Raw genomic sequence first — 17,965 nt, forward strand, 5'->3', positions numbered from 1 at the left:
TCATAAGATGTCTTACATGTCTATTTGTGTGTCTAAATACTATACTTTCCTATTTTTGTTAAGTTCAGATTACTGACTGTAAATATAAGCAATATAATAAGGCCTCTCTATATTACTTGTCAGCAAGTCCGGGGTTTTCATAAAGAAATTATAAACATGCAACAGCATCCGTAAATGTCACAAGCCAGTTGTCTTTTTTAAGACTTCACAGAGTCTTTAAACCATTCGTATCGGTTTACTATGATATATGACTATCTAAACAAGACCTTATAAAAATACTTAGTCTAGATTGTAGGGTTCCTAAATGTAAGTGGTGCCTTCTATGGTAATACAAACTTTGTGAAAGTTGAAAAGCAGCCGCATATGACGATCATTACACAATGACCTCTTTCCCCCGGGCTTTTAAAGCCTCTCTGCGTGTGATGCCGTGATTTACTTCTGTTAAAAAACTTCCTAAAGCTTTATGAGATCTGAAAGCAGCATTCTGCTCCTGATGAAGTTGAACTCAAACTCAAGCTTCTTATGCGACGGAAACCATACCTGCCGCCCCCATGAGGAACACTGGTGGGGCTTGTGAAGACCCACAGTGAGGCAGGTCAGCGGTTTGATGTGGGCGACGGTTCCTGTTATAGAACCGGAGGCTTGAGGGTGGGTTACTAAAGACATGGACTTTCAATTAAAGGCATTTTTGTGGTCCCCATAGGCCTTCCATGTGTAAAACATGCAAAGACATATCATCAAAAGGCAGGGAACAAAACCCCAGCCCATTCCAGAGCATGTGTCTTCCTTGGCACACTTCCTTCCTTACTCTACACTCTGTGCTCTGGTGAACAACAACAATGATCATGATACATAGTGGAGTATGGCCCAAAGCAATTATTCATGCATGACAACTTCCATATTAGAACATTTTCACTGTAAAAATATGATCTACATTTGGCCATGTTTTGTTTAAAAAAGCATTGACCTATATATTTCAAAGTTTACAACAATAAATAGGCATTTACATTAAAACGTTGGCCAATATGATATGTGTTATGGCTAATAGCTGATCAATAGAAGGAATTTAAAGGAAAAGGAAAAATAAATAAATACATTAATTAATTAATTATTTTGAGAGCTGCGGAAATTATTACATCTAACAAACTACACGTTTAAGTATATTTAACATAATTACTATGATATCAATATAATAACATTAACATTATAAATAATGAATGTATGTTTTTATAAAATATATATGGTAATAATAATTATGTATTATAACAGTATATTATTAATGTAACAATATTATAATTATGTATCGTAACATACTATTGTAAAACTAATAAAATATTTAGACTAATAATGTTTACTATTTATAATAAAATATGAATAAATGAATATTTAAATTCAATATTGTTTTAAATGTAAAATATAATAATTATACTAAGAAATTATAATAAGAAATAATTATAAAATAACTTGATGTCATTATTTATATACTTTTTTTCTGGAGAACTGCAAGAATGATTACATTGTTATTAAATAAATAATGATTAACTTTAAGATAAACCCAGAAATAATAAAATTAAGGAAATAAGCATGAACATATAGTGTAGTGATTCAGTTATCTTTCTCATGCCCAATGTCTATTAAGTGAAATTATAATATATATATATATATATATATATATATATATATATATATATATATATATATATATATATATATATATATATTATATAAATAAAAATGTAAGAGTAAAAAAAATAAAATAAAAATAAAACATACTATTATTATCTTTTTTTTATTTTTTTATGGCCATTAGTGGAACTGTTCTTTTTGCGTACAAAATGGCGTAGTTACAAAACCTACCACCAGCGGCTTAACCATTCTAACCAGCCAAACCTTTAAGCTGTGGATTCCCACGGTCACTGCTTTGGGGCAGCAGTTCATCGCTCAGCAAGGTGTTGCACCTCTCTGACCTCTGACCTCTGAGTCCTGGCTGTTTTATTGCTCCCTCATTAACACCTCAAGCCAGACCAGGACAGTTTGGACTTTGACACAACAAACCAGAAATGTACTGCATCAAAGACACTACCACATGCATTCTGTGTGATCTGGACAGCACAGGACTAGAAACTGTGGGAAGAGGAAATGAGATATTGGGTCATTTGCCCCAGATTGCTATGCCGCATTGAGCTAGGCCAAAGGTTAGCTTAATATCATCTCAGGAATTTCCCTCCCTGCTTGAGAGAAAAATAGAGAAGCAGAACAAAAATGATTTGTTATGTCACTACTGTTTATCTTTAATTAAAGTCCCAATGGTCCCAAAACGAAGTTAGTTTCTGAGAAGCTTGCATACAGAGCCGGCGGGTATGTGGGAATCCCCCCTAGAGACGCAAAAATCCAGTCCCAGATCAGATCAGAAAAGCTTGCATCATTTCTATATCAACCAGCAGAGGCTGATGGTAAAAGACCAAAGGGAACAGGAGGATATAAAACAAGCTACAACCCAGTACTTAAGCCTGAAGTACTAAACGGTCCCATGGAATTAATTAAAGGAAAGCCATTTGCTGTGGAACGGTCCCATTAGGTGCACCTTTGAACAATTTAACCTTGACTTTTCCTGAGAGGGTTGCCCTCACGTCTTGTTCATTAGTGGCCGCTGTATGTCCTGCAGCACTTTTTCACACTTAGAGGCCTCATTCGCTCTCCTTTCTTTCTTTTTGCTTTTTAATATGCAGTCTTTAGCCTGCGGCGAGTGCAACAAATGTACGCGTATCCAGGTGAAATCAGCTGCTTATAATGCAAGTCTTATTCTCTTTTGTTCGCAGAAAAATGAAAGTACGTCCAAGAGACTGCAGCTGTAGAAAGAAATAAACAGCCATTTGGGCTGTGGCAAAACATTAGGCATTACAGACTTGGTAATGTTGCTAGCAAGTGGATATTACTTTTAAAATACAGTACATTAGTATCTTGTTTCTTAAAAAGAGGAGCCAATTTCTATACCTTTTTGTGGAAGATAAAACTTTCTTATTATTATCATGTTGTTACTTTTGAAGGTTGTAGGTTCAAATGGAACTCTTTGCAGTTAAAACCTCTAGACAGACTGTCCCAGGTTCAGGAAAAGCAAATTACTTGAGGATTTCTCCACTCACAAAAACGAAAAAGTCCATTTGCAGACCCATTACGATCCTGACAACTTTCAACTCCGACACCTGCTACCTCACCAACTCCCAGAAATAAAAGCTTCCACGGGGTAGCCACAGGTAAACTTCATTACCCTCACCGCAGTTTGTGGTCGTCTAACAGAAGCAGGTGGGAAATGAGCTAGTGTGCCCAGTGTTTAAATCAAAAAATAATTCTGAGATGGACGGCATCCATCTAGCTGTTTTGACTGCCCACAATTGAGTTGCATGATAAATGTGCTTCTCTATTTTTTGCTGAAATTTGTTCTGAACCGCTGAGGCGACTAAACCTAATTACTGGCAGTAATATTATAAATGCCCTCAATGGCAGACCTGATGGAATCAGGTTTGGCGGCTGGTGTACCTGTAGATAGGGGGTCTACAAACAAGCAGACTGCAGCAGTTCAGAAATGTGATTAACATCAAATTTCCATTACCGACATCCTGACCAATTAACTATTTTCTTCTGTGGGATGCTCTATATACAGTATGGCAACAGAGATATAAACCACACTGTGTGTGTGTGTGTGTGTGTGTGTGTGTGGGAGAGAGTCTTTCTGTGAATAAGCTGAAAAAAAAAAAAAAGTTTACCAGGGCTTACCAAGTATGCTTTTTTTCATATAAATATGCAAATACAGTAAAAAAAAATTTAAATATTAATACATTTTAAAATACTTGTTTACTATTTTAATATATTTAAAAATGTAATTTATTTCTGTGATGCAAAGCAGAATTTTTTTTTGCATCATTACTCCAGTCTTCAGTGTCACATGATCCTCAGAATCCTTTCATATATTAATTTGTAAAAAATAATGGCTGATTTTAAGTTTTTGGAAATAAAAGGGAAGTTTATGCTGCATTAAAATGACTCACTTTTGCTTTGAAGTGCAAATGTATTTGTCATTTCCAGCAGTCCGTTTAATATAGAGCGTACATTTAGCCTGTTCCTCTAATAAAACCTTTCTTGCTAGGTCTACATTTATTCATTTAGCAAATTCTTTGGAATAAATGCTGCTAATAACCTGGTTTTATTAGCGTGCTAGGCTAAATGTACTGTACGCTCTATAAACTGTCTGCTGGAAACTCTACATGTGAGTCATTTTAATGAAGCACAATCATTTTCCTTTTGTTTGCTAAAAGCTCTAATGGTAGGTAAAATATTGAGAATGAATCAGCAACATAAAAGTGTGTGATTTCTTCAATGCTAAATCAGGTTCTATCCAGGTTTATTACACACAGCCACTGCACATTATTGTTTAAAACACAGGAACCTACCAGCATCTAAAACAAAAGAGACTTTAGATATTTATTGGATCCAAAAATCGATGTTCATTTAGGCTGCAGGAATAGGAGAATTACTCATCGACCTCAAATCTATTTTTTATATTTCAGAGTCCCAATTTTAATCAATAATGACACAGAGAGGCAAAATGTCAAATTGCATGCTAGCCTAGCATACCAATGACAAATCATGAATAATATGAGACATAAAAGGCCACATGATTCATTTTAAATGCACTATTTGCTGGCTGAGCTTTGCTCGGAAAAACCTTAAGTCTGTGGGAATCTTCATGTTCATTGTTTTGTTGTGTTCAGCGAGGTACAAATTCACTCTGAGCACAAATCTGCTCTAGCTTAAGTGGATCTTTTCATAGCTCAGAGTCAAAAAACAGCATTGCCTGTACAACAGGATCCCTCAGGGTTAAATAGATTGGCCACCTTCAACTTTTCCTTTCCACTAAAAAAGATCTCTGTTCCAAAGCTTAGTGTGCGGCTTCAGTGCCAACCACAACATAGAACAGTGTTCCTCACAGGAAACTTGACCAGCACTCGCCGCTAACCTGCTAACGTTAGCATGCTCCAGTAATGACCCAGCAACAACAACTACAAATACAAAACACACATAAAGATTGGACAAAATGTTAATTACCGACTAAAATCCAGTTTTTCCTGAGAAAATGCAAGCTGAGATTGCCTTATATTTTAAAATGGGGCACTGTTTATTAGTAAAATAAGTACACGTTGCCCTATGTTGCTAAATTTTCACATTCTGGTTTCATTTTTAGTTTAAGTTTTAGTTATTTTGTTGTGTTTTTTTCTTCTTTATATATATATATATATACAATGCATCTAAAAAAAGCGGAAAATAGATATGCTAATGTTTCCTGCAGTGGTTGTGCAGTTTTGCTCTTCAATTACTGACCAAAAAATAAGCTCTTAGCTACTATAGGAAGCTGTGTGTTTGCACTCTTAACACTGATATGATTTGTCTAGTGAAAGCAAAGTTAATTAGATTGTAATGTAGAGTAGTTTATAATCATATTAGTCACTAAGTACTTTATAAAGCCAATTAGTTTGCTTAGCTCAAAGATAAAATGCAAATGATCTAAAAAGAACAACAAACGTAATGGAGATGATTCCTTTGGCTAGAGTTTAACAGCCTGAGCACCGGATGCTTAAGCTAGTTGCTTTGTTGGTGTTCCACAATTTTTTTTTTCTACCACTAATAGGATGATGAAGGTAAACTCTATTTACGTAAAGTTCAAAATTTACTCAACTATTCAAGATACTGTAGATTAATTTGTTTCATCATCTGAACAGATCTAGAGAAAATTAGCTTTACATCACTTGTTCACCAATGGATCCTCTGCAGTGAATGGGTGCCGTCAGAATGAAAGTCCAAACAGCTGATTAAAAACATCACAATAATCCAGACGACTGCAGTCCATCAATTAAAATGCCACTTAAATGTCCAAAATAACACTTTCTCCAGTAAAAATGTGCATCCTTTGATGTCCCGTCACATCAAAATAACATATAACATATAATAACATTTCGGGCTGTTTGCTGTTGTAAAGTGTTAATCTGAGCATATTTCTCTCCTCATTCAGACAGACTGGAGTTGTGTTGATTAATGTGGTGTTTTTATCAGCTGTTTGAACTCTCATTTTGACGGCACCCATTCACTCATCTACATCTTAGATCACGGCTTTACGGGGAGTTAATTCTCAGCAATTCTCCTTTTAGACTAAAAGATCTTTATTTTGACTAATAAAACTTTGAAAGCACCTTAAACGTTGCAGCTATCATACATTTTATTTATCACAACGTCTTGTTTTCTGTTGGCTGTGTGCAAGAATCAACTTGGAAATGTGTAAAGGATTCTTTTGATTGTCATGGAAAATAACACTTCAGTTTCTAGAACAACATATTCAGATTTCAGTTCATATTTCGCCTTTTCAGATCAGTTTTCGCAAGTTATCATTTAAACAATATGCATGAATTCTCTGCAGTCTGAAATATTGCTTTTGAAATGAACAATTGTGTTTACTGTCGTTTTACAGTGTAATCAGATGAGACTCATTAAAGAGGAATATTTTTTATGGTGATTATACACTGCGCAGTAAAGTTATAGGGCCACACATTTTGTTCACCGAAGGATGGATGGTGACAAGATTTAAGGAGCGCAAGCACAGAGGACATAAAGAAGATTACAGAAATATGACATAAAAGTTGCAGCCGTAACATCAGTCTGCACAGAATACTAATTACTGCCATATCTAATGCTTGAGAGAGAGAAGGACTCCAACTACAGCTGATGGAGAGGATAATGAGAGGTCACCTGTCACAAATCCCTGGCATATTACAGAGGAGAACAGAGACTGGGAGATACATGCATAAACCTTCAATCTTTCAGGATGTCATCTAAATTTGGCAAAGTCCTGGTCTGACATATTCAAGGACAAAGAACAAGATTAAAGTGTTACATCCCTTGCGAACAGATTCTTTTCGACATTGTTTTTCATCCTGCTTTGTAACTAATACCTCAGACATCATTTAGCAAGCAGTGAAAGGTGCTCAGCTCTCCGGATGACCTCTGATGTCTCCGAGTACAGTGGAACAGGAAGTGCACGAGGAAACAGTGCCAGCAGGTCATTTAGGACACATCAGACGCTGCTGTGCATATAATCACTGTGGGATATACTGTAGTTTCTACAGCTACTGTTGCAGTGGGGTGCAAACAGAATCGCACATGAATACGAAGTCATTATTTTGAATTATCTCTGGAAAGTCAAATTAAAAAATATATAATTAATATATTTTTATATTAAAAATAATATATTCTTTTTTTTAATAAATAGTAAATATACATACTAATTAAATGTAATGAATGGAAAAAAGATCACTGAATGCAATAAAGCAAAAACAAATATCAACCCTTAAAATGAATGAAATAAGTTTGCAAACTGTAAAAAAACAACAAAAATAATAAATAAGTCATGAAATATAACTTTCTGTTCACAAAAGCTGAATAATAATAATAAATTAAAATAATAAAAGGAAATATTATTCTTAATTGTCATATCATTATAATTATATAGAAGCTTATTAAATAAAATATAATAAAGGAAAACTAAAATAACAACATTTTCATATTTAAAAAAAATCTATATAAATACAAATTAAATATAATGATTGACGAGTATAACTAAATCCTCAAAATGTGATGATTGAGGCAAAAATGTCATAAAATATCAATAAATATCAATAACTAATTGATAAAAATAAAATAAATATTTTTTGCCAACATTTTCATATTTTTTCAGTATAATATTATTATTATTATTATTACATTTTGTCAAATTTGGCACCATTTATTCCTCCAGACATCATTCATGAAAATTATTTATTTATTTTATAGACCAGTTTAATGGTCTGTGTTTATATATCAGACAAAAATCCCAAAAATAAAATGATATATATATATATATATATATATTTAAAATTAAAATAAAATAAGATGACATTTTGCCAGCTTTAGATTAAGAGGTTCACTGATCCTAAAACAGGTATTCAGATCTCAGTGTCATCCCAACACGTCCAATTATTACACTTCCAGCTGAATTATAATAATCATGAATACAGCTAGGCATACAGCTAATCAAAAGCCCCTTTATGAACATCTATCTATACAACCACATATGTTGATTCCCCGCATGGCAGCAGATGACCTTTGACCCTGTCAGCAAATGTGACAGATGCACACAACACTGCACTGTTGCGACGAACCCCATGTGTGAACTTAACGCCGCTGACGCAAATGCACAAAGACTCTCTCTATGTCAAGTTCAATAACTCTATATGGTGAGAATATGATCCTGTCCATGTGTGCGTGTATGAAGTCACAAGGCCACGCCTCCTTAGAGAACATAAGGAGGCAGATGTTCATGCACCGGAAAGAGAGACAGCAATTGAACTAATGAGGCAGGTAACTAATGGAGCAATCGCTTTGAATGAAGACGCTTATTAACAGCCACTTTAATGATAGTGCTTTATCACCTCTTGTGGCTCTGTTGCATTCTGGGACGTCATAATTATACTTCCCTTCCCTCCTCGACTACAAACTGATGAATTTTGTGATTTATTCTGACAGTATTTCTTGCCTTGTGTGTGTGATATAACTTTGGTATAACTTTTTTTCTCCTTTTTCTTCTTTTTTGGTTCCGATGTTGCAATCCATTGGTTAGCGGTGCATCTTTCTGTTCGCTGTTTGACAGGTCGGGGAGATTGTGGGCTCTGTGCACAAACTGTCTCTGCGTGCCCTACTTACAGACAAGTTTTCCATCTCTAAAACAAACTCACCTAGTTGTTTGTGTGGTAGAGAAAATAAAAGCAGCGGTGAACATGCTGTAGGTTAGATAGTTGAGATTAATGCACCTGTCTTTGGTTCACTGCTTTCCTTTTTTGAGATAAAAAGGAGAGATAAAGGATCTTTTGAAATAAAATTATCCAGCTAGTGTAACACTCCCTCCCCAGCTGGCATGTGAATTATAACTTTAACGGATGGTAAACTTCTTTTCAAAGAATTTATATTCATATTTAATAAATTAATCATATATATCCTCATTATAAATACACTTTTATCAGGCACAACACAAATCATTTTTAGGCACCAGAGCCGAATCTTCAAACAAATAAACACATAAATAAAATAAAGGCGATATATTTTGGCATATGTAACTCTATAATAAAATGTGTAATATGTTTACATTAAAATACAAAATACATTTATATTTTTCTAAATTATTATAATCTAATATTAATGTATTATATTGTAGTAAATAAAATGTGTAATAAAAATAATTAATTTGGTGACGCATATCTTCAAATGTTCAGTGTCAGGTTTTTCCTTTTTTTTTTTTTTATGACTAGAAACATGCTGAAATATGCCATAAGACATTTTAGTACTCTTGTTTGGTTTGTGCTTGTCTAAGAGAGGTGCATCTTGGGAAGATTTTTCAGGAACTTTCAACCTTTTAGTGTCATTTGTCTTGCTATCTAAGAAGACATGCATGGGGAAGCAGACAAAAAGGCATTTTTACAAACTTTTCTCACGTCAACATCTTGTGACAGCTTTCACAAAATCGATGGCATAAGATCAAAAGCAGCTCTGACTGTAAAAGTTTGCACGTAAGCAGATTGTACAAAGACTTTGAAGCAGGAGCATTTTATTTACTGTTTGATTCTGTCAATACGCTGAGCTGAAGTCATGCTGATTCTTGTGAAAGCCACCAAAAGACTAAATAGCACCATTTCATTATATTCAACTGAAGAAACTGAATGACTCTGGTATTTCAACATGACAGGTCAATGTGTTTCATCATGTTGTGTCTTTAAGTAAAAATAGCAATCTTGGGAAACACTTTCTGCTTTATATTTTAAAGCAATATAATACAAATTGTAATCCATCTTTTCATAAATAATAGTAAACCGTAAAAGACATACTTTATTTCATTATTAAACACATAATATAACCCATAATAATTGGGCGTTGTTCATCTTTTTTAATACAATATTCAGATGTTTATTAATTAGAATGTAAAGATAGAATAAAGTTTATAATAAATTTAAAATAAAATAAAATGATGTATATTATATTTTAAAGATTATGAAATATAATATTTACTCATTCCCATTCCATTTACTCATTCCTTACATTCCCCGCACTGTAAACGGTAAAAACCAATCACAGCGCACCATTCCCCGCACTGTAAACTGTAAAAACCAATCACAGCGCAACATTCCCCGCACTATAAACAGTAAAAACCAATCACAGCGCACCATTCCCCGCACTATAAAGGGAAAAAACCAATCACAGCGCACCATTCCCCGCACTATTTACGGTAAAAACCAATCACAGCGCACCATTCCCCGCACTGTAAACGGTAAAAACCAATCACAGCGCACCATTCCCCGCACTGTAAACGGTAAAAACCAATCACAGCGCACCATTCCCCGCACTGTTAACGGTAAAAACCAATCACAGCGCACCATTCCCCGCACTGTAAACGGTAAAAACCAATCACAGCGCACCATTCCCCGCACTGTAAACGGTAAAAACCAATCACAGCGCACCATTCCCTGCACTGTAAACGGTAAAAACCAATCACAGCGCACCATTCCCCGCACTGTAAACGGTAAAAACCAATCACAGCGCACCATTCCCCGCACTGTAAACGGTAAAAACCAATCACAGCGCACCATTCCCCGCACTGTAAACGCTAAAAACCAATCACAGCGCACCATTCCCCGCACTGTAAACGCTAAAAACCAATCACAGCGCACCATTCCCCGCACTGTAAACGGTAAAAATATACTATAGCTATGCTACATCGTGTTCGTTAGATGTTACATCGTGTTCGAATCATATTTGATTAAAAAACGCGATATTGCATAGCTTGTCAGTGTTAGTGTTTTTATTAATGTCATTTATGTTTTTGTTAATACAGCACACAGCACTAGTCAACTAAATGAATGTAACATGGCAAAGATAGATGCTCTTTTGAAAAGTTGAATGTAAGGGAAATGTAATTTAGGAATTTCTGTGGTTTTCATTTTGGAAGCGATGACTGATGGATGTATTCTTCAAAATGGATATATTGCGTTTTGGAACTCTTCATATAAATCAAAAATAAAATTGAATAATAAAATTGCAAAGAAGCTAAATCATTGCTGAAAAAAGTAATAATACAATTATTTAATAGTCATTTTAAAGCAATGAAAATAATAAAATCTTCTATTTAATAAAATAAACTTTTTACGGATGGATGGATGGATGGATAGACAGACAGACAGACAAATAGAAGGTAGATGGAGGGATGATGGATGGATGTATGGATGGATGGATGGATGCTATAGCTACAGTTCCAACTGGAAACCGATAACTGACTTGTTTGTTAAGCAGTGAACAACTGTCTGTTTCTCATTAGACGGTTTCAGAATACACAGGAAATATAACCCCCCCCCCCCACCCACCTCAGCACAGACAGTCAAAACATGATCTGAATCTTCTGTCTGGTGTACTGTCATTGGTTTTCCCCTTAGCGCTGCAAACTGTTGCCATGGAGACCTCTAGCCCAGCACACATACATGGAACTATTTTGACTAGTTTTGCACATATGGAATAGTTTATGCCAGTGATTACACAATATGTAAAAAGCAAAAGCCGCTCTTTCATGGTTGAGGGTCTGGTTATTGTGTCAACAACAGCCTGTCATAACAGTTACTGACTCATGTCTGCCTTTCCACTCGCTCTTCAAATACTCAGCAGTGCCTCTGGAACAAAAAGCAGATCAAAATACATGAGTCTATCCTCTGTTTTGATTTTAGCAGGTCATCGCAGGTCTTATGAATTGGTATAGTCCAACTTTTAGGTATTAGGTTGATGCGTTTCTCATTTGTGCACTTGCTTTGTCATGGCAAAGCATGTCGGAGTTCACGTTCTACTGCTTTCAGACTCATACACACGTGTGCAAAGATATAAACGTTCCCACAATATGCATTTTAGACCACATAGACCACATTCATAGACCACAGAAAACACATGAATCAGAATCGATCAATAATTCAACTAGTTAAGCAGAAATGTTTGTACACTTGACCCTCAAACTGCTTGAGATACTTTGAATGGTGGCTTATGTACAAGAAAACATTTCTACAGTAGGTTACAGACAAGTCAATTCACACAAACCCCAGCTTCCACTTAAAATAAAGAAAACAAATGCTTCAGACAGTTTGTTCAACAAAAATATTACATATGCATTTATTTATTATAACATTTACTATATAATATTATAAAAAATAAATATAATAATACAGGAGATATGATAATTATAATAAATTAATATTTCATTTATAAACAATAAATAAATATTATATTTTTAACATCTTTACTAATAGATGAATAAATAAAATAAAAATAATAATCATAATAATAGAATATTAGATTACTAATGAGCATAACTATTAGAAATAATAGTAAATATGATAAAATAATTTCTCAAAATATTTATACTAAAGTATGATTAATACTAAAGTGATCAAAGTAAACATTATAATGCAAATATTATAATCAAATAAGCAACTATGATGATTATTTATTTGTTATACTTAATTTTTTATATTAGAAAGTTATATACATTAAACAAATATTGTACATAATTATTATACATAAATCTCTTTGTTTTCATTTGTTAAACTTAATGAGATATTGCACTATTTATATGAAAAATTTTGCAAAAAATGTCATTGCAAGGGTTATTCTAACAGAAGTACTCAAAGTAGAGCACATATTAGTATTTTGATAGAAGACTGTCTCATATGTGTGTAAATATTTGCTGGGGAATTCTAGAAGAGTTTCACAGCCTGCATCCTTAAAGTATTCTAACAACCTCAAATATAGTCGTGTGAAGAACTTCAAAGCCCCTCGTTTTCTTTAAAAGTCGTATTCAGTGTCCTTTGATAGCTTTGTCAACAAAAACCCCGAATGAAGAAGCTGCCTACCCTTGAAATCCAATATCTGACTGCTGACGAAACCTGCGACAAGTTCTAACAGTGCATTAAACACCAAAATTAAAGCTGAACATGGAACTTCAAAGATATAGAGGGGATGAACATAAAAATATAGACGTGAAGGTATTCTTGTGGGCAAGGAGCCCTTCTTCCTCACAGTAGATGCACAAGATGGGAGGGTTTTAAGGGAGATTTACGGAAACTTCTCAAATTCCCGCCTGATTCCATAGTAAACACATTTGTCCACCTACTCAAGACCAGCTGCATGACCTCGAGGATAAAAATCTCCATTGTTAGATGAAGAACCTTGACAAGTCATCATTCAGTGAGGTAAAAATCAGGTCACTCTCTTCACCTCTATTGCTTGCATCTTGGCATGAGATTTGAACTTGGAGAATGTCGTGTGAATGAACTGCCAACTGATGTGTAGACTTTAAACAGTGTAATGTGCACATCTGCATATGTTTGCATGTAAAGACGCAAACTGTCAGTTTAAAAATGAGTCGAGTAAATGATGAAATCCAAAATCACCGGCGACTCACCAACGCTTTGGTCTCGTCCTCATCTTTGTAGTAGTACAGCTGGTCTCCTCGCAGGACGAACCAACGCGTGTGCCAGGTCTTCACGAAGCCTCCTTGCTTCCGGAGCCAACCGCAGCGGAGAACGTCCCGCCTGGCCGATCCACGGCCGTGATGAGGGCTGCTGCCTGCGCTACCAGCCTGCTCGTCCATGACCAAACCAACAGAACTTCCTGTACCCGAAATAGAGAGGGAGACGGGTTAGTTTTAGCATATGATACTGAACTTAAAGCAAGGTTAGACAGGTGTTCTAATATTAATCCAAAGGAAGGATGCTAGCGCCGCCCTGTATGTCATTTTATCCTTGCCCCATTTGCATTTGTCAAGATAAGTAAATATATTCAAAACATTAGTTTAGCTTCTAAGGTGATAAAGGCATTGTTCATTTTTTATGGAGAAAAAAACAAAATGCTCACGTAAATATTGTGTTTACTTTATAGTTATTTGTGTAAAACAATGTAAACATAAAATGCATGTAGAAGTAATTATTATGATACATCCCTCGAAAACAAAACAAAATTCTACTACTGTAGCATTCAATATTAATACTCAATATTATATATTATTTAAATGAATAAATTATTATAATGTTTAAATATTTGCTGTTGTGTTATTATGCAATTTTAAAGTATAGTTATTTATTTTTTAGATTTGATATAATATTGAAATTCTGCATTATAATGCAAACCTTATATTTAAAGCAGATATGATTACTACAAGAAAATAGATTAATAATAAATAATTTATTATAATAATTATATTTATTTTATTTACCTAATTTAATATTACATTTATTTACTTAATGTTATACATATAGTAAATATTACTAGAAAACTCAACACAGCTGCATTTATCTGATATAAATATTGTAAAAGTACTCTTTTGTAAAAATGTTACAATTTCTATTTTTATTTTAATACATTTTAATATTATATATTAATTACACACACACACACACACACACACACACACACACACACACACATATATATATATATATATGTATGTATTTATGTATGTATGTATTATTTATATATATATTTATATATATAAAAAAATTACTGAACTATAATAAAATATTAATAGACATTGGACTCATGGACATCCTGGATGGATGCCTAACCATCTCCTTTTTTACTTTTCTTTTTTTCTTTTTTTTTTTGCCAAGCCAATCATCTATGTCACAGTCTGACCTCTGACTCTGCTAGTTTAGTAGAAAGTCTTTGGAGCCACCAATATTTGTATGGTTGTGTTCTGAATGAAATGATGACTGACATTAACTTTCACAATGACCAAACATATTTGTTTTATGAGTTCAGGTAGCATTGGAAATAATCAAAAGCTCAGCAAATCTGTGGTCACCAGAGAGGAAATGACTTCAAGTGTGCTTTTAACCGATCTCCTCTACAACTCGCTCCCTCTTGCTCTCTCTCACCTTCCCAAAAGCAAACTCACTTAATGTTAGCAGTTACAATAAAATTCTGCTTTCCATGGGTCTACGAGATCACCAGACCTTCCCACAACAACAATCAGCTCAAGAGATTAAGATCACTGTCGCACACAGATCCAGGAACAATTTCACTTCTAAACAGTTGCTGAGGTGGAATTACAAGTGTGTGTCTGTCCGCCACAAGAGAGACAAGACAGGGAATCACCTTCTGCAAAACAGGGCAGTCGGCCAAACACCTGATGTTCATTTAAGTGACTGTCTGACATCCAGGCATGAAATCATAAAGGCTGTTTTATGTGAGTGTTTATGATTTTAGATGAAATCTTTCAGAGAAGGAGGGGCTGAAAGTGCTGCCAGACTACAATCTTCACGTTTGTGCCCATCGAGATATCAATATCATGTCACGCCTGTCAGCGGAGATTTGTAACTCGCTGCCTCAGCACATTTGTGTGTGTGGGATACCATTTCCTTTGAGTAAAATCGTTTTTCTACTTCTTCTTATCTTTCTTTCAACCTCCCATTTAACTCAAAGAGTGGCACTGAACTTTAAACTGAGGAGACATTTATCAAAACTGGCCTTTTTTTCTCAGTGCAGCTTCTTTCAGGGCAGACCAGAGGTTGCTATCTACCTAGACCGCATTTTAAGCATCATACATGCACACTTGACTTTTCAAAATATTACACAGCAAGACTGATGCCTCATAAAAATCCTCTTTCTCAGCATATTCTACTCTGATTTTGAGTGAAATCTGCAGAATCTTGTTTGCAGTATAGTTTGGTTGGCTACTGACAATTAGTCAAAACATTCATTTAATTCTGACAAAAAATGTCATGTAGCATTGGGTGTATCGTATTGCAGAATAGGCAATCCTAGAATACACAGCGATAATCTTAGTATTAAAAATTGGTAGAAATTTGTTCCATATAACGAAAAACAACTATTTAACCCAAAATTCTTTTTTTAACAAAAGGAAGATATCTCTTATGCTCACCAAGGCTGCATTTATTGGATAAAAAATACAGTAAAAAAGATAATACTGTAAAATATTATTGCAACAGAATTATTTTTCATACATTTTAAAAGGATTTATTATCTGTTTTTGAGGTGATCATGCCGGATCTGCTGTAGAACTGCTAAGCTCTCATGCAGAGCAAATAAATAAATAAGAGCAATGGAAGTAAACCTTTTGTTTGTGTCATAGACAGAGGTCAGGGCTTTTTTTCTCTTGCTCGTGGTCTCACAACGGCCTCATTAATGATTCACAGTGCAGCGCCGGAACATGTTGAGCTCCAGACAGGGTTCTGAAATACCACCCCTGCATCTAATTTCCTCAAACAGTTTCGGAAATAAACTCAGACGATGGTTTTGCTCAATGCTGACAGCAATGGAGACCCAAAACTGGTTCACACAGGGACACGCACACTCTGTTCTACTTTTTTTTTTCCTTCAGTGGGAAGCTGAAACTGTGTTGGTTTCAATACTTTATCCTTTTTCCCCCATTGAATACACAGAATCAATTAATATAACAAAGCAATGGGTTTATTTCCCACAAATCATTGCACTGTTGGTTCACTCTATAAAGACAGGTTCCAAAAGTGGGTTTTCTGACAAAATTTTGGGTTCTCCAAAGAACCTTTCAGTAAACAGTTCTTAAAAGAACCATTTGTGAAGAACGTTTAAAAATCTGAAGAACCAAAAATTTTGTGCAAAGAAAAGTTTCCATGGATGTTAAAGGAACCACTGACGCCCATAAATATCCTTTATTTTAAAGAGTAAAAACGCCAATTTTGGGTTCCCCAAATAACCTTTCAGTGAACCATTTTTTTCAGTGAAATATTTCCACTATATAAAAAAGTCCAATTGTACAATTGAAAGGTTGCATGTATCTTAGAACAATGGAAAGCTTCTTCATGGATCCCAACAAACATCCTTTACTTTTTCCAAGAAATGGCAACTACTGCAATCACTCTAATGTTGCATTGGAAAATCTTATTAATTCTGTTGAATGGGTTCATTTGAATGATTCATGTAAATGAACTTCTTCAAAGAATGCTTCAATGATTCAAGTCACTCAGCAACGTTTAGGGAATATTTAGTGGAATGCCTGCTGCTTATCACTATTTTTACAATAAATTAGCATGCATTCAATAGTTTTTTTAGTATTTTGTGTAAATCCATCTTGTGCAAAAGTAGCTGGACTATACATTTAGGATGTCGTATAGTTTTGTTGCCTGCAGTAAAGTATTTCACAGTGAGAAAAGCAGCACTGCCACGTTGTCATAAGCACAGAGGTGGCGGTGTGTGTAAGTGTGTGGGTTACGATGAACTCCAGATGTGCTGCTTTAGCAGTCTGCTCGACTACCGTCATCTGCTTAGCAAGTGCAGGGCAGCGAAGTGTAGAGAGACCCTGCTGATGGCTCTGATGGACTGCCATCACACACACACATAAAGATATAAACATGCAAAAGCTTGTGTTTGGAACACTACCCTTATTATATCTGCAGCATTCAATATGCAAACTCTGTGCAGTATGCAAATTTCCTCTATGCATGTAGGTATACGTACGTTTTTCCAATTAGCCCAGGTTGTCCAAAATATGTTTGCTTAATAAACACATGATACATACCATATGAAATATGCATGTAATGAGGTCATGTGGCAATGAAGCATACAACACTTTGAAAAGTCATGTGATTGTACAATGTGTACAATGTTTCGCATACTATTTTAGAAAAATATCAATGCAGTCAGCATTTCATTCAGAACACAACCGTACAAATATTGGTGGTCCAAAGGATCCACTTTGAGATTTGACTTTTCTAATGCACCTGGTTTGAATGATGCTATGAATAAAGAGCAAAATGAACACAAGAAGAGTAGAACTCTGTCAGTATGCCAAGTCTATGGCTCT

General features: G+C 34.8%; 1 protein-coding gene across 2 annotated transcripts in view; it reads right to left on the bottom strand.

Moving 5' to 3' along the window:
- Window positions 1–17,965, bottom strand: part of LOC113064390 (rho GTPase-activating protein 24-like) — a 90,888-nt gene that overhangs the window by 62,748 nt on the left and 10,175 nt on the right. The window contains exon 1 of one of the 2 annotated variants that reach the window (XM_026235184.1): window positions 13,568–13,756. In XM_026235184.1, coding sequence (XP_026090969.1) covers window positions 13,568–13,756 — 189 coding nt within the window. Of the gene's footprint in view, window positions 1–13,567; window positions 13,777–17,965 lie in introns of those variants that run through there. The other variant, XM_026235183.1, reaches the window with a different exon arrangement.

The sequence above is a fragment of the Carassius auratus genome, chromosome 46 (assembly GCF_003368295.1).
Source record: "Carassius auratus strain Wakin chromosome 46, ASM336829v1, whole genome shotgun sequence".
NCBI classification, from domain to species: domain Eukaryota; kingdom Metazoa; phylum Chordata; class Actinopteri; order Cypriniformes; family Cyprinidae; genus Carassius; species Carassius auratus.